At 42.4% G+C, this 18,654-nt stretch overlaps 1 protein-coding gene and 3 non-coding genes across 4 annotated transcripts; 3 read left to right on the top strand and 1 right to left on the bottom strand.

Annotated features, from left to right (window-relative positions):
• Window positions 1-749: 749 nt before the first annotated feature.
• zgc:171566 lies at window positions 750-18,440 on the top strand (the record flags this gene model as incomplete). The annotated part of the gene is made up of 7 exons (XM_034678245.1): window positions 750-800; window positions 918-1,002; window positions 1,085-1,223; window positions 7,774-7,880; window positions 10,783-10,873; window positions 10,967-11,104; window positions 17,803-18,440. Coding segments are annotated over 7 exons (733 nt in total), but the record flags the coding sequence as incomplete, so codon positions are not given.
• Window positions 11,358-11,429, top strand: trnat-cgu. The gene has a single exon. It is a non-coding gene; the product is annotated as a tRNA-Thr (tRNA).
• Window positions 16,981-17,052, top strand: trnat-cgu. Its single transcript has one exon. It is a non-coding gene; the product is annotated as a tRNA-Thr (tRNA).
• trnat-cgu lies at window positions 17,611-17,682 on the bottom strand. Its single transcript has one exon. It is a non-coding gene; the product is annotated as a tRNA-Thr (tRNA).
• Window positions 18,441-18,654: the final 214 nt, after the last annotated feature.

Here is an 18,654-nt window from a genome sequence, read left to right as displayed (position 1 = left end):
AAAAACAAATGGATGAGGTTAGATTGAGTCAACTGAGAGAGCTCCCTGATTCTCTCCACCTGAGCTCAAAAGGAGTCACAACACTTGAGAAATACCTGAGAATCATTTCAGATTTAGACCAGATCTCCTTTTGAACTGAAAGGGAGACTAAGCTGAGACTTTATACAACTTTATTTTTCTGGAGGCAAGAATGAGAAACAGGAGACATAAGCTATAGTCTCATTTTGCTTTCAAACAGATCTCATTGTTGTCCAGGAGACAGAACTGAAACACTTTTGAGATCTCCTCTCTACATTTATTTTCCTATGGGTGCATTTCATGTTGAACTGAGTGGTTTTAAGAGAGCATGCTACACATTCTGTTGCTGCAGGAGCTCCTATTTTACTGTGAAGACGTTTCAGTCGTGGTGCAGGTTGTGGCTTTCTGTGGGCGGAGTTTGTTTATGAAGCAGCCTATTAGAAACTCTTTTTAGATTGTGTTCTCCAACTCTTCATAAAATGAACTCTTATATTGCAGCATGATATAATATGCATGTGATGAAATACAGAAAGAAAGACTATACTATGTCCAAAAACAGCTCAGTGCATCACTGCCTTTCTCCTTTGTTCTGAAAGTTAAGGACAGGAACGCCCTGAGTATAATGTCCTTTAACGAGGAGGTTACAGATCATGCCTGCATGAAATTGCAGGATAAGTAACAACATGTTTGATTGTCTGTTTTTTGTCTCCTTGTCTTTTTGTGTTGAGCAGAATCAACCGCACAGAAGAAGAATACAAGAAGATCTTCCACTCTATAAACGGGTGAGTACAAATGTTAAGCTCTCTTGCTTATTTGCTGCAGCAATCATTATTGGACATGCATGAACAGATAGTTTCCCAGCATGTCTCAAAGTGTCTCTGATGGTGTCGTCCTCTCAGGTTGCTGCTTCCAGGAGGAGATGTAGACATTCAGACGTCTCAGTTCAGTAGAGCCTCCCGGATCTTCTACGACTTGGCTCTGAAGGTACGTTCCAGACGCCTCACATGTAAACATGGAAGTATCAGAACAACAGCTTTAACCTCTCTGCCTCTCTGTCCTCCTGCAGGCCAACGATGCAGGAGACTTCTTCCCCATCTGGGGAACGTGTCAGGGCTTCCAGCAGCTGACCGTCCTCACGGCCAACAGGAACCTGCTCACCCTCACCGACACCAAGTCTGTGGCTCTGCCTCTCACCTTCACAGCAGGTAATCTCGTCTATCTATCCTTTTGGTGTAAAAAGGTGCATTTGGACCAAGAGTTCCAGGGTCTTTTAGCCCCCAGTACTACTTTACACTGAACTAAAGGGTTCCTGTGCCCCCATTGTTGTCTGCGTTTCGACCGCCATTCATCACAGATGACACCATAGAAGCAGGCGGACAGGCAGGTATCATTATGAGCAACACAACAGCCTGTTAGCATGAAGAGACTCAGCTGGCGCTGTTTTAGATGGTGCTATATTTCATCACAGATGGATTCACTGAATCAACACGTGAGAGGAGATAAGCGCGAGTAGCAAAGACGTTTCAACACGTCTTTAAAATCCTTTTGAACTCAAAAAGCCGTGGCAGAGATCGGCCGGTGTTTTGGTTTAAACGGCGACCCTGTTAACTGAGAGAAGACTACTGTTACAAGCTGCTAAATCAAGAGAATCACAGCTTCTTCTTTTGAAAAGTACACACACATACAAAAAAGATAGAACAAATAAAAACTAATGAAAGGAAGAGAAATCAAGTGAATCACAGATGGAAAAAATCAATTACTGTGAATGTTTTTTGGAAAAATTGAAAAAAAAAATTACCAAAAAAAATTTAAAGAAAAATTCTTGAATTTTTTGGTTTTGAAAAAAGAAATTGGAAAAAAAAATTGGAAAAAAAAAAATTGGAAAAAGAAATTTTGAAAAAAAAAAATTGGAAAAAAAAAATTTGACAAAAAAATTTTTGACCAAAAAAATTTTGACCAAAAAAATTTTGACCAAAAAAATTTTGACAAAAAAAATTTTGACAAAAACAAATTTTTGACAAAAAAAAATAGACAAAAAAGTTGACCCGGAGCCTGTCGGAATAATACATTTTCCTTATATTTGAAATTTTGCTCCAGAAGCAGAAAAACATGAAAAAAAGTTAAAATTTTGCTCCTGTGGTTAAAAACATGGAAAAAGCAATGAATGAATCAACACGTGAGAGGAGATAAGCGCGAGTAGCAAAGACGTTTCAACACGGCTTTAAAATCCTTTTGAACTCAAAAAGCCGTGGCAGAGATCGGCCGGTGTTTTGGTTTAAACGGCGACCCTGTTAACTGGAGACTCTCAGCCGGATGCATCCCTCATAAACGTCTTTAGACCATCATTAAATATCTGATGAGGATATTTTGAAATCTTAATAAAAACTAAACTAGTTTGCATTCCCAGGAACTCCCTCTGTGTTTCAACAGCTGTGTAAACTTCACAAACACTGACACGTTCAGCTGAAGGTCTCCAGTTTACAGGGTCACTTTGAAAACCGGAACACCGGGAGGAGAGACGCATTCACGGTGGGCTGAGAGAAGACTAAACAGATAGAACAAACTAATGAAAGAAAGAGAAATCAAGTGAATCACAGATGTGTGTGATGTTATTGTGGACGGCGGGGGCGGAATAGAAACACTGCGGTTAATCTACCAATCAGGCACGTTCAGCATTGCAGGCCCCGCCCCCCAAAAGCCCATGGGCTTTTAGAACTAAATGTAGACCCTGGGTCCACCGGTTGAAACACACGTAGTTCAGGGGTAAAGTTCCTCTGGTCAAGAAATGCCTAAACTGAACTTTTTCAGCGGGATTTCCTGAATCCTGACACAGGAACTTTGTTATGTTTGCAGCCTGTCAGACATAAAGTATTCCACCTGAATCATCCTGTGAGAAGCTGCTCAGTACTTTGTGTTTTTTTTTTTCCTTTGTACACATTGGGGGGGATCCCTGTTATAGGAATCCTTTTAAACAAATAACTAAAGAGTGAAATTTCCTGCAGATTTAGAGTCAGGCTGTGAATCCTACCTGAGTCACACCCTCATCAGTCGTGGTGTCAAAATGGTGCATTAGTAAGATTTCCTGTTCTTTGGTTCTTCTGGTGGCATTCACAGGGAACACATCATGTTGTGCATTTCCATTATTGATGCTAACTTCAACTTTTAACTGCATTTTAACTGAGGTTTGTTGTTAAAATCTCAGGTGGGAACACGAGTTTCTGGTCTAAATCAACTCGCATTCTCCAGTCCCTGGCCGCGTCTAGAAAGGTTGCTTCCACTCTGGCAGTTGGTTTTATTGGAAGCTGTCCTGCTCTCACGAAAGCTGTGGTGTTTGATTGTCTGGGCTCTGGGGGAGGGAGGGCATTGTTGGCAGTTCTCCTTCCTTCCAGGGCAATCGCCAGTTGACGCAGGACCTGGTTATGTCTCCAGGTGTAGCGGCCTTGGGACAGACTGGTTTTGCAACCAGTGAGGATGTGCTTCAGTGTTGCAGGGGTTTTTCCAGAGTGCACAAGAAGGATCTTCTCCAAACCACTGGTTAAGATTCTTTGGGGTAGGAAGAAAATCATAGGTGGCCCTGATGATAAAGCTGAGTTGGCTTCCTTCCATCTCCTAAAGATCCCTCCATGTGATCTTGCGATGCTCTAGGTTTTCCCAGCTGGTCCACTGGCCCTGTTTGGACTGTGAAACCGCCTTTGAGCATCTTTCTGCTTCCTCTTGTTGTCGGACCTGAGCAACCACCAGCTTTCTTCTCTCGGTTGGTGTCGACTGGTCCCAAGTCCAAACCCACCTCTTCCGTGCTGCACCTGTCCTACTATGTCTCCATGTCTGAGAGCAGATTTTGCTTGCTCTGTGGCCTCTGATGGGATCCACTTCCTCCCAGTTCTCAGTTCGGGAGCAGTCGCTCGGATCACTTGATCTTGAGACTCGATCAGGGTCATGTTCAGCCTCACTTTGGTGCATTTAAACTCCTCTGTGAGGCTATCAGGACAGTATCTGGTCCAGTTCAGCACATAAAAGCTTTTAAACATCCACAGCTTTCAGTGTAGCTGGACACAGTTGCTTAACAGCACTGGATAAGTCCTGCCACATCTTTGCATCACTTAATATAAGACAGCATGGTCTGGTTGGGTTAATTATGCATAGTAGTGTTTTTCTCCTTGTACACATTGGGTGGGATCCCTGTTATACGGATCCTGCTAGACAAATAACTACAGAGCAAAATTTCCTGCAGCCCTACAGTCAGACTGTGATCCCTACCTGACTCACACCCTCATCAGTCGTGGTGTCAGAAGTCGTGTTTGAAGGAATCCCTTTCAAAAGAGATCCCCTTGTTCAATATCTGAGAGTTAAACCTGATCAACTGAAGCCTTTTACATTGTTAAACACTTACAGAATAGTCTTTGAATAGAGTTTTGCTTGTGCACTAGTCCTGGTGAAAAATGTGATTTTTTTTTATTGTTGTTACAGGTGACATATCATGCAAAATTGACTTTTTAATGGTTCTCTACCTGAAATATGTGTCCCTGTCTACAAACCCCCCTGAGAATGAAAAGAATCCATTCTGCCCCTGTTCTGATTTCTCCACCTTTCTGTAAATGTGTGCTGAAACCAGCCGTTTCAGACTTCCGTGTTTTTGTTACGTAACAACAATATCCGGTCTGTAACAGGAAGTCAGAGCTCGGAGCTTGTTCAGCCCATAGACTGTATAAAATAATACTGAATCCCCTCCTCCGTTTTTCATTCCCTGCACACATGTGTGCTAACAAGGAGCTTAGGAGGGAGGCATGCTAGTTGTAGGCTGTCTTAATAAACACAAAGGTCGCTTTTACTCCCCAAGTCTGCAGATTTGAAGATCTAGTGGACGATTTTTATTTATCATGGATAAGTGCTAGCGCTAGTTAGCATAGCTACATAGCTACATGTCGTAGCTGTATCTGTGTACCAAGACACACGTCGACATACTGACAAATAAAACAACAAGAAACACAGAATCTGTGACCAATCCTTCAGAAAGGTCCTGCTGCCTTTCTGGCAGATGTCAGTTTGACTCCCCACGTCTGCAGATTTGAAGATCTAGTGGATGATTTTTATTTATCATGGATAAGTGCTAGCGCTAGTTAGCATAGCCACATAGCTACATGTTCGTAGCTGTGTCCCAAGACACACGTCTACATGCTGACAAATAAAACAACAAGAAACACTAAATCTGTGACCAATCCTTCAGAAAGGTCCTGCTACAGGCGCCTCTCCGTCAGGATCAGATTCTGGATCAGATTCAGAGGGTTGAAGTAACGCCATCTCTGAGCAGCCGTGTATATTCAGCCAACATGTAAACATTAGATCAACGTGCTGGAGAGCCGAGGCACATCCACTTCCTGAGGGGGCGTGGTCAGAGAGAAAACAGAGTGTTCTGAGGAGGACTGAAGAAGAGGGCTTTTCAGGCAGACCAAAATCTGATTTCAAAGTGTTTTTTGAGCATAAACTTTAAAGGCATGTTTTGGGGACCTCTTAGACCAATTGATGACAAAAGCGTGATATGTCACCTTTAAATTTAGGTGTGGACAATTCCCCTAAATGGCGCCCCCATATGGGCTGTAAGAGCCTCACAGCTTCACCTAGAAACATGATTTATGTTCACATATCCAGCTCCCGGAGACTGATTTTAAAAGTCTCTCATCGTCGTGATGAAACGTTGACAGGAAGTCAGATATTTTGGAATAAAAGTCAGAAATGACCTTTTTGGACATTTCTGGGAATCGTTTGAAAAGTCAGATTCCCTAGAAGTTAAGTTTTGATTTGTATTTGATTATTAAACTGGTGAATTTGTAAAGATGCTTTCATGCATCCTCACATCTTGCTCCCCTGAGAAGCATTACCTTGCTAAATACTGATAGCAGGATGCAAAACACGTCCCAATGTCATATCTTTGCATTGCCCAATATGAGGCAGCTTGGTTTTATTTTTATTTTATACACATTGGGTGGGATCCCTGTTATAGGAATCCTTTTAAACAAATAACTAAAGAGCAAAATTTCCTGCAGTTCCATAGTCAGACTGACAACCCTATCTGACTCACACTCTCCTCGGTCATGGTGTCAAACCCATATATGGGCGTATCCTCATCAGAGAGATCACCCTGTTTGTTGTCTTACGGTTGAATCTGATCAAACAGAAGCCTTTTACACTCTCATACAAAACAAGGTTAACAGGAACAAAGTCACAAAAAAGATCTCCATAACTTAAATATCCAAACAAGTAAAAGCTGAAATTATAACTACAGTAAAGTTCACCACAACAACTACCTCTGTTGGTTTAGCTTGATGCTGGGAGGCCAGCAGACATGTTTTCTACCAGTGAAGAGGTCCATTCAGTTTACCAGCACTAAAGTGGGTTCAGTTATTCTCATGTTACATTAAAAAGGACTTAAAGCTGGGGTTGGTAGTCTCGGAAAACCAGCATGAATTTGAATGTAGCATTTCCTCATGACTCCGTCTAACCCCTCCCTTCCTCCCTCGGAGCTCCTCCAAAACGACGCCCCCCCCCGCTCACATGTACGAGCGCCGCTGATTCTCGACCATATGATGGTGACTGATTCAAAACCGGTCCTCACCAAAACATTCTCATAGTGAAAGTTAAAAACACAAACAAACATGGCTGCTGTTAGCACTCACAACTGTCATGCTAGCATTATCCAGTTGTACTGGTGACACGATATCAGGAGAAAAGTTATAACACATATATAACACTGTAACAGCTCTACTGTTTGTTAAACCTGTTCAGTGTAGATGCTCTTAATTCCTACAGTGTTGACAGTCAGTGAAGGCATCAGGAGAGGTGTAGAGTGTGTGAGTGGGAGAGAGGAGAGACAAGAGGAGAAGTTCTTCATTCATTCAAACATTGATTGTTGCTTTGTTGGTTGGCGTGGTAACGGCTGACAGTGACCGGTTATTAAAGATCAACGTGTTCACCAATCGGCTCGTCATCTCTACAGCGTCCGGACGGACGCTACAGTACATCTACATTTTCTGTAGGACTTACTGAACGTCATTAATTCTTCTGCTTGTTGGTGAGAGCTTTTTAGACTCTGATCCGGACTACAGTCCTGAGCAAAGCACCTCATCAGAGGGGACAGGCCCGAGGACGAGCGAGAGGAGCAGTAAATAGAGTGAGGGGAAGTAGAGGCAGGAGACGGGGACTCAGAGGAGTGAACGCCGGGGAAATGTACGCTCTGCAGGAGGAGGGCAGAACGGCTGGACGGGATTTGATTGGTTTAAAATTTGGGGAGCCAAAAAACAGTGATTGGTTAGCGTTTTCCCAGGTTTACTCCGGCTGTAGATAGCAGCTTTTTTTCACTCTTTTTTAAGAACACATTATGTATTGATTACCATCAGGACATAAAGATCATTTTAACCAGTATGACAAAAAGTGGATCTAAATCTGACGACCAACCCCAGCTTTAACTTAGATATTAGCTGGTCAGATATACTGCAGCATAAGTGTACAGACAGCTAATTACAGATTACTATTTTGTCTTTCAACACATTGGGGTGGGATCCCCATTATGGGGATCCTTTTAAACAAATAACTAAAGAGCAAAATTTCCTGCAGTTCCATAGTCAGACTGTGATCCCTACCTGACTCACACTCTCCTCGGTCATGGTGCCAAAACCCATATATGGGCGTGTCCCATCAAAAGTGATCATTGCTGTGTCGCGTGATCTCCTCCTAACGCTCTCTATCCGTCTCTGTCTGTAGCGGCGAACTCCAGCCGTCTGTTCCAGAGTTTTCCTAAAGACCTGATGCAGTCTCTGTCCGAGGAAAACATCACAGCCAACTTCCACAGCTGGAGTCTGTCCATACAGGTATTCTTCTACCTCTCCTCCTTTGAGTTCTTCTCCTTCATCCATCCCCTCTGAAAAGCTTCTGTCAGGTTTACTGACGTAGAACGCAAACAGAGACGGACACCTTTCTGCCACAGAGTCAACAGACAGAGGGGAAATATGCAGATTTCCTTCTGTGTTGATTTGATGTATAGGATTGAGTTGTCTCTGGCAAAACGTAGCTTTTGAGATATAATGCATAATCATCTTTATTTGTATAGCGCCAAATCACAACAAACGTTATCTCAAGACTCTTTTACAAACATAGGAGGTCTAGACCACTCTATGTCAAATTATGAACAGAGACCCAACACCAAGACAGGGTAAGACTCAGTCTGACCCCACCTTAATCCATCATGAGCATTGCACATCACAGTATTTAGCTAGTTACAGTGGTGAGGACAAACTTCCTTTAACAGGCAGAAACCTCCAGCAGGACCAGACTCATGTTAGACAGCCATCATGCCTCGACCGAGTTGGGTCTGGTAAGACAGATAGAGGGGAGTAAGAGAGAGAAGTGATAGTGATGAGACGAGTCGTAGAAGCTGTTGCCGCTGGAGTCCAGATCGTCCACAGCAGGAGGAAGTCTAAGGCAGCTCAGAGGAATCTACGAGACAAGGGAGCTCAGGGACTCCAGAAAGGTCTATGGTTAGTAACTTTAATGGGACAGGGAGAGTTAAAGTAAGTGATGAAGGGGTTGGGGTAAAGGGGGTGAGCTAGGATCCCAGTGTGTCAGTGTGCCAGTTCCCCCGGCAGTCTAGGCCTATAGCAGCATGACAAAAGCTGGTCCAAGCCTGATCCAGCTCTAACTATAAGCCTTATCAAAAAGGAAAGTTTGAAGCCTACTCTTAAAAGTGGAGAGGGTGTCTGCCTCCCGGACCCTGACTGGTAGATGATTCCAAAGGAGAGGGGCCTGATAACTTTGGGATGTTGACCAATCAGAATCAAGTATTTCACACTGCCTGGTTATCATCATGTGTAACACACGGCTGTGTTGAATACTTGATTCTGACAGCAAAAGAAAAAATCATTTTCAGATTAATATTTTGTGTTAAATTATGCATTTCTTAATAAATAGCAAACTTTTAACTGAGTCTTATTTATCTTACTTTATTTATATGTTATTTAAATTTTAGTCAATTTTTAAAGTCATATATTATTATATTTTAAATGATTATGGATACATATATATTATTTATTCACATTTTTTAAAAATGTGTATTTGTTTATTAATTTATGTGGATTATTTCATTATTTATTTAGTTATTCATTTATCATTTTATTCCAGTGGTTTTTACAGATTACCTCTCAGCATTTTAATATTTTAATATTAATATTTCAGTTTGTTTTACTAGTTTAATCTTTTAGTGTTTTATTAACTTATTAATTTATTTTATTTTGGTGAGTTCAATTTCCCATCTTGAGTTTTAACATCTTATTTTACCTCCAGTGCTTCCTCATTAATATATCATGATAGTGCTTACTCATTTTGTCAGCAATTCATTTGTTTTATTTTTTATTTCATTTTTATGTATTATAATTATTATAATAATAATACTTATTATTATTATAATAATTATTATAATTATTATAATAATTATTATAATTATTATAATTAGTATTATGCTTTTATTATTAATTTTAATTTATAAATTTATTTATTATTATTATTTATTTTATTTCGTTTTATTTATCATGTTCTTAACCTTGCATATGGATTGTGGTGAGGGGATCTATTTATTTGTATTTTTTATTTATTCTAATTTATTACTACTATTACTAATTTCATGTTCAGCACTCTGTGTTAAAGGGGACATATCACGCTTTTTTTCATCAACATATATTGGTCTAAGAGGTCCCCAAAACATGTCTTTAAAGTTTATGCTCAAAAAAACACTTTGAAATCAGATTCTGGTCTGCCTGAAAAACCCTCTTCTTCAGTGCTCCTCAGAACACTCTGTTTTCTCTCTGACCACGCCCCCTCAGGAAGTGGATGTGCCTCAGCTGTCCAGCACGTTGATCTAATGTTTACATGTTGGCTGAATATACAAACCCTCTGAATCTGATCCAGAATCTGATCCTGACGGAGAGGCGCCTGTAGCAGGACCTTTCTGAAGGATTGGTCACAGATTTAGTGTTTCTTGTTGTTTTATTTGTCAGTGTGTCGACGTGTGTCTTGGTACACAGCTACGGACATGTAGCTAGTCTGAAGGATTGGTCACAGATTTAGTGTTACTTGTTGTTTTATTTGTCAGTATGTCGACGTGTGTCTTGGTACACAGCTACAGCTACGACATGTAGCTATGTAGCTATGCTAACTAGCGCTAGCACTTATCCATGATAAATAAAAATCATCCACTAGATCTTCAAATCTGCAGACGTGGGGAGTCAAACCGACCTTTGTGTTTATTAAGACAGCCTACAACTAGCATGCCTCCCTCCTAAGCTCCTTGTTAGCACACGTGTGCAGGGAATGAAAAACGGAGGAGGGGTTGAGTTGTATTTTATACAGTCTATGGGCTGAACAAGCTCCGAGCTCTGACTTCCTGTTACAGACCGGATATTGTTGTTACGTAACAAAAACACTGAAGTCTGAAACGGCTGGTTTCAGCACACATTTACAGAAAGGTGGAGAAATCAGAACAGGGGCAGAATGGATTCTTTTCATTTTCAGGGGGTTTGTAGACAGGGACACATATTTCAGTTAGAGAACCATTAAAAAGTCAATTTTGCATGATATGTCACCTTTAAAATATCATTGTATGAAAAGTGCTTTACAAATAAAGTCTGACTGATTGATGAGTAAGCACAGATGTTGGATAGAAGTATAGAAGTAATTGGTTAAATCATGATGAATGTAAACGAGCTTCCTTTGTATCAACAGAACTACACTCGAAACTTCAAGCTGAAGAAGTTCTACAGAGTTCTGTCCACCAACAACGACGGGAAGAGAGAGTTCATCTCCACCATGGAGGGTAACATTTAGCACCCTCTGATGATGATGATGATGATGATGATGATGATGATGATGAAGGTCTATTTGCTGAGGTCTATTTTCCTCTCCTCAGCCAAACATTACCCGTTTTACGCCGTGCAGTGGCATCCAGAGAAAACTCCCTTCGAGTGGATCGATAAGCCGGGGATGGTTCACACCACGTCCGCCGTGACCGCCAGCTTCTACACGGCCCGGTTCTTCGTCTCTGAAGGTAACCTGAGATCCGTCTGTGCGCCCGTGTTTCAGGAAGTGTTCACTCACACAGTGTTGTCCTGGAGTGTGAGTAACTCGATGTGATAAGGAGGCAGGGTGACTAAATGATGACTCAGAGTCTTGACCTTTACTGCGACCCTCCTGTTTGCAGGGATGTAGATTTGCCCTTGATGGTCCCTCCTCTGTTCTGTCTGTAGAGTGGTTAGGAAACAGTCCCAGATAAAACAGGCTGTGTCCAACATCTGTTATCAGGCGTGGTGGCCAAGTGGTAAGGCGTTGGTCTCGTAAACCAAAGATCATGGGTTCGATTCCCATCCATGCCTTCTTATAATAATACAATGTTAGAACCTACTTGCTTCAAGAAATGTAAGATATGTTAACATGAGCTACAGATTGACTCATAGGGTGCATGTCAAAGCTCTTGTCTCCACGCTCGCTCGCTCCTCGCTCCTCGGCCAAACTGGAACTAGCTTCTGTCCCGCCATTTTGACTTGCATCTCTGACAGACACACCCCCTTATCGAATATCACTCACTGATTGGACGCTGCAGCGCCTCGGACTTCTCTGAAACTTAACATCAACTGAGTTTCATAATAGAAAAAAGACAGACCTTAACACAGTCACTAAGGGTGCCCTGAAACAGACCTTATAACAGTCACTTAGGGTGCCCTGAAACAGACCTTAAAACAGTCACTAAGTGTGCCCTGAGACAAACCTTAAAACAGTCACTAAGGGTGCCCTGAAACAGATCATATAACAGTCACTAAGGGTGCTCTGAAACAGACCTTAAAACAGTCACTAAGGGTGCCCTGAAACAGACCTTAAAACAGTCACTAAGTGTGCCCTGAGACAGACCTTAAAACAGTCACGAAGGGTGCCCTGAAACAGACCTTATAACAGTCACTAAGGGTGCCCTGAAACAGATCATATAACAGTCACTAAGGGTGCCCTGAGACAGACCTTAAAACAGTCACTAAGGGTGCCCTTAAACAGATCATATAACAGTCACTAAGTGTGCCCTGAAACAGACCTTATAACAGTCACTAAGTGTGCCCTGAAACAGACCTTAAAACAGTCACTAAGGGTGCCCTGAAACAGACCTTAAAACAGTCACTAAGGGTGCCCTGAAACAGACCTTATAACAGTTACTAAGGGTGCCCTGAAACAGACCTTAAAACAGTCACTAAGGGTGCCCTGAAACAGACCTTAAAACAGTCACTAAGGGTGCCCTGAAACAGACCTTATAACAGTTACTAAGGGTGCCCTGAAACAGACCTTAAAACAGTCACTAAGGGTGCCCTGAAACAGACCTTATAACAGTCACTAAGTGTGGCCTGAAACAGACCTTATAACAGTCACTAAGGGTGCCCTGAAACAGACCTTAAAACAGTCACTAAGGGTGCCCTGAAACAGACCTTATAACAGTCACTAAGGGTGCCCTGAAACAGACCTTATAACAGTCACTAAGGGTGCCCTGAAACAGACCTTAAAACAGTCACTAAGGGTGCCCTGAAACAGACCTTATAACAGTCACCAAGTGTGCCCTGAAACAGACCTTATAACAGTCACTAAGGGTGCCCTGAAACAGACCTTATAACAGTCACTAAGGGTGCCCTGAAACAGACCTTATAACAGTCACTAAGTGTGCCCTGAAACAGACCTTATAACAGTCACTAAGGGTGCCCTGAAACAGACCTTATAACAGTCACTAAGGGTGCCCTGAAACAGACCATATAACAGTCACTAAGGGTGCCCTGAAACAGACCTTATAACAGTCACTAAGGGTGCCCTGAAACAGACCTTATAACAGTCACTAAGGGTGCCCTGAAACAGACCTTATAACAGTCACTAAGTGTGCCCTGAAACAGACCTTAAAACAGTCACTAAGGGTGCCCTGAGACAGACCTTAAAACAGTCACTAAGGTTGCCTTGAAACAGACCTTATAACAGTCACTAAGGGTGCCCTGAAAAAGACCTTAAAACAGTCACTAAGGGTGCCCTGAAACAGACCTTAAAACAGTCACTAAGGGTGCCCTGAAACAGACCTTATAACAGTTACTAAGGGTGCCCTGAAACAGACCTTAAAACATTCACTAAGGGTGCCCTGAGACAGACCTTAAAACAGTCACTAAGGGTGCCCTGAAACAGACCTTAAAACAGTCATTAAGGGTGCCCTGAAACAGACCATAAAACAATCACTAAGGGTGCCCTGAAACAGAACCTTAAAACACTCACTAAGGGTGCCCTGAAACAGACCTTATAACAGTCACTAAGGGTGCCCTGAAACAGACCATAAAACAGTCACTAAGGGTGCCCTGAGACAGACCTTAAAACATTCACTAAGGGTGCCTTGAAACAGACCTTAAAACATTCACTAAGGGTGCCTTGAAACAGACCTTATAACAGTCACTAAGGGTGCCCTGAAACAGACCATATAACACTCAATAAGGGTGCCCTGGAACAGAACCATAAAACAGTCACTAAGGGTGCCCTGAAACAGACCTTAAAACATTCACTAAGGGTGCCTTGAAACAGACCTTATAACAGTCACTAAGGGTGCCCTGAAACAGACCATATAACACTCAATAAGGGTGCCCTGAAACAGAACCATAAAACAGTCACTAAGGGTGCCCTGAAACAGACCTTATAACAGTCACTAAGGGTGCCTTGAAACAGACCTTATAACAGTCACTAAGGGTGCTCTGAAACAGACCTTAAAACAGTCACTAAGGGTGCCCTGAAACAGACCTTAAAACAGCCACTAAGGGTGCCCTGAAACAGAACCATAAAACAATCACTAAGGGTGCCCTGAAACAGACCTTAAAACAGTCACTAAGGGTGCCCTGAAACAGACCTTATAACAGTCACTAAGGGTGCCTTGAAACAGACCTTAAAACTGTCACTAAGGGTGCCCTGAAACAGACCTTATAACAGTCACTAAGGGTGCCCTGAAACAGAACCATAAAACAGTCACTATGGGTGCCCTGAAACAGACCATATAACACTCACTAAGGGTGCCCTGAAACAGACCTTATAACAGTCACTAAGAGTGCCCTGAAACAGACCATATAACACTCACTAAGGGTGCCCTGAAACAGACCTTATAACAGTCACTAAGGGTGCCCTGAAACAGACCATATAACACTCACTAAGGGTGCCCTGAAACAGACCTTATAACAGTCACTAAGGGTGCCCTGAAACAGACCTTATAACAGTCACTAAGAGTGCCCTGAAACAGACCATATAACACTCACTAAGGGTGCCCTGAAACAGACCTTATAACAGTCACTAAGGGTGCCCTGAAACAGACCTTAAAACAGTCACTAAGGGTGCCCTGAGACAGACCTTAAAACAGTCACTAAGGGTGCCCTGAGACAGACCTTAAAACAGTCACTAAGGGTGCCCTGAGACAGACCTTAAAACAGTCACTAAGGGTGCCCTGAAAAGGACCTTAAAACAGTCACTAAGGGTGCCCTGAAACAGACCTTAAAACAGCCACTAAGGGTGCCCTAAAACAGACCTTATAACAGTCACTAAGGGTGCCCTGAAACAGACCTTAAATGAGTCACTAAGGGTGCCCTGAAACAGACGTTAAAACAGTCACTAAGGTTGCCCTGAAACAGACCTTAAAACAGTCACTAAGGGTGCCCTGAGACAGACCTTAAATGAGTCACTAAGGGTGCCCTGAAACAGACCTTAAAACAGTCACTAAGGTTGCCCTGAATAAGACCTTAAAACAGTCACTAAGGGTGCCCTGAGACAGACCTTAAAACAGTCACTAAGGGTGCCCTGAGACAGACCTTAAAACAGTCACTAAGGGTGCCCTGAAACAGACCTTAAAACAGTCACTTAGGGTGCCCTGAAACAGACCTTAAAACAGTCACTAAGGGTGCCCTGAAACAGACCTTAAAACAGTCACTAAGGGTGCCCTGAAACAGACCATATAACACTCACTAAGGGTGCCCTGAAACAGACCTTATAACAGTCACTAAGGGTGCCCTGAAACAGACCTTATAACAGTCACTAAGGGTGCCCTGAAACAGACCTTATAACAGTCACTAAGGGTGCCCTGAAACAGACCATATAAAACAGTCACTAAGGGTGCCCTGAGACAGACCTTAAAACAGTCACTAAGGGTGCCATGAAACAGACCTTATAACAGTCACTAAGGGTGCCCTGAAACAGACCTTATAACAGTCACTAAGGGTGCCCTGAAACAGATCATATAACAGTCACTAAGGGTGTCCTGAAACAGACCTTAAAACAGTCACTAAGGGTGCCCTGAGACAGACCTTAAAACAGTCACTAAGGGTGCCCGGAGACAGACCTTATAACAGTCACTAAGGGTGCCCTGAAACAGATCATATAACAGTCACTAAGGGTGTCCTGAAACAGACCTTAAAACAGTCACTAAGGGTGCCCTGAAACAGACCTTAAAACAGTCACTAAGGGTGCCTTGAAACAGACCTTATAACAGTCACTAAGGGTGCCCTGAAACAGACCTTATAACAGTCACTAAGGGTGCCCTGAAACAGACCTTAAAACAGTCACTAAGGGTGCCTTGAAACAGACCTTATAACAGTCACTAAGGGTGCCCTGAAACAGATCATATAACAGTCACTAAGGGTGCCCTGAAACAGATCATATAACAGTCACTAAGGGTGTCCTGAAACAGACCTTAAAACAGTCACTAAGGGTGCCCTGAAACAGACCTTAAAACAGTCACTAAGGGTGCCTTGAAACAGACCTTATAACAGTCACTAAGGGTGCCCTGAAACAGACCTTATAACAGTCACTAAGGGTGCCCTGAAACAGACCTTATAACAGTCACTAAGGGTGCCCTGAGACAGACCTTAAAACAGTCACTAAGGGTGCCTTGAAACAGAACCATAAAACACTCACTAAGGGTGCCTTGAAACAGAACCATATAACAGTCACTAAGGGTGCCCTAAAACAGACCATAAAACAGTCACTAAGGGTGCCCTAAAACAGACCTTATAACAGTCACTAAGGGTGCCCTGAGACAGACCTTAAAACAGTCACTAAGGGTGCCCTGAAACAGATCATATAACAGTCACTTAGGGCGCCCTGAAACAGACCATAAAACAGTCACTAAGGGTGCCCTGAAACAGATCATATAACAGTCACTAAGGGTGCCCTGAAACAGACCTTAAAACAGTTACTAAGGGTGCCCTGAAACAGACCTTAAAACAGTCACTAAGGGTGCCCTGAAACAGACCATATAACAGTCACTTAGGGCGCCCTGAAACAGACCATAAAACAGTCACTAAGGGTGCCCTGAAACAGATCATATAACAGTCACTAAGGGTGCCCTGAAACAGACCTTAAAACAGTTACTAAGGGTGCCCTGAAACAGACCTTATAACAGTCACTAAGGGTGCCCTGAAACAGACCTTATAACAGTCACTAAGGGTGCCTTGAAACAGACCTTAAAACTGTCACTAAGGTTGCCCTTAAACAGACCTTATAACAGTCACTAAGGGTGCCTTGAAACAGACCTTATAACAGTCACTAAGGGTGCCCTGAAACAGACCTTATTACAGTCACTAAGGGTGCCCTGAAACAGACCTTAAAACAGTCACTAAGGGTGCCCTGAGACAGACCTTAAAACAGTTACTAAGGGTGCCCTGAAACAGACCATATAACACTCACTAAGGGTGCCCTGAAACAGACCTTAAAACAGTCACTAAGGGTGCCCTGAAACTGACCTTAAAACAGTCACTAAGGGTGCCCTGAAACAGACCTTATAACAGTCACTAAGGGTGCCCTGAAACAGATCATATAACAGTCACTAAGGGTGCCCTGAAACAGACCTTAAAACAGTCACTAAGGGTGCCCTCAGACAAAGTATCGGGCGTGGTGGCCAAGTGGTAAGGCGTTGGTCTCGTAAATCAAAGATCATGGGTATGATTCCCATCCATGCCTACTTATAACAATAAAATATTAAAACCTACTTGCTTTAAGAAATGGAACAAATGTTAACATGAGGTTAACATTTGACTCATAGGCTCAGCCTTGTCCCAGTTCTCCAAACTCAGCTTGGTGAAGTGTGAAGGGAACCACACTTGCACATCGTGCACTGTTCATCGTGCAGAGAAGAAAACGCTGTGTAAGATTGTGCTGCTTCTGTTATTTCTTAAGAGGAGTCCCCGGTGATAAATGATAAGACTTAGACCTAGAGAGCAAAATTCATGCCTTGATCACCTTCATGTTTTTCTGTCAACATCTCTGCATGTCAAGACACAAGAAGTGAATCATACCTGCCTGCGATTTAAATAAATGACAAAGGATAAATCTCCTCAGTACAGAAGTCAAAGGAAGATCTTGATGCTACATGCTACGACCTTCTCCTTTAGAGAGATGTCAGAGGGAGGAGACTGCCATGAAACCAGCACCTCTGCAGCCACTGGTCTAATTGCATTACTTCGTCCATGCCTGGCCTTGAACCGGCAAACCCTCCTACCTCCCCATAATATTACTTTGAGGCGTGGATGGGGATCGAACCCATGATCTTTGGTTTACGAGACCAACGCCTTACCACTTGGCCACCACGCCTGATATCTACCCATAGTTCATAGCATTCTAACGTGAGACGCAGGATGGACGGGTAAACGAACGTTGTGCACGAGTTGTGCAGTTGCATTAATCCCTCCCTCCTTTCTTCCTCTCCTCCAGCCATGAAGAGCCAGCATCATTTCTCCAACCTGGCGGAGGAAGAACAAGCTCTCATCTACAACTTCTCCCCGGTGTTCAGAGGGATCCACGCCGTGTTCGTGCAGAACTATTACTTTGATTGACGAAACGTCGTGACGCTGTGAGCGGGACTCGACCAAACTTGATGGTTTCGTTGACTTTAGTCTCAAACGTCAGAAATCAGCCGGGCAGCTCGGCTGATTTGTCGTGAGGAATGCAGACGGGACGGAGGAAAACACACGAGAGAGAAAAAAATAAATAAAATAAAATGATGCATACAGAGGAAATATCAGATTAAGGTTACAGTGTCTGTGTGACACATTAACATCCTTCCTCAGAAATATTCTAAATGAACAGACTCCTCTGCATTGAGTGCTTTAAGAACCTGAATCATCACTTAATGTATTTACAGAAAGAGATTTATCTTTAAGAAATGATTCTGGTTCCACTTCTTGTGTACGATGAATAAAATGAATCATGATTCAAACTGTTGTTGAAATTGTCTGACCATGTCATGGTGTTTTTCTCAGCATTACTCATGTAAAGAACGCTGTAACAACAGCAGGACTGTTCCCTACCTCCTCAGAATTAAATTAAATAAAAAGCATAAACGACAGTGATTATTTTTTTATTATTATTTTAATTCATTTATCAGGTTTTTTTAAAATTTTATTTTGGGGTATTTGTGCTTCATATTGTGATTATTATTATTATTATTATAAATAATTCCATTTTTATTAATCTTTTTATTTAAAGTTATATTTTGGGATTTTTTTGCCTCATATTGTGATTTTTATTATTTCATTAATGCATTTTTTAAAGTTATATTTTGGG

Source organism: Notolabrus celidotus, unplaced genomic scaffold (genome assembly GCF_009762535.1).
Source record: "Notolabrus celidotus isolate fNotCel1 unplaced genomic scaffold, fNotCel1.pri scaffold_114A_arrow_ctg1, whole genome shotgun sequence".
In the NCBI taxonomy this organism is placed as follows: domain Eukaryota; kingdom Metazoa; phylum Chordata; class Actinopteri; order Labriformes; family Labridae; genus Notolabrus; species Notolabrus celidotus.
This window is presented reverse-complemented; position numbering and strand designations above follow the sequence as displayed.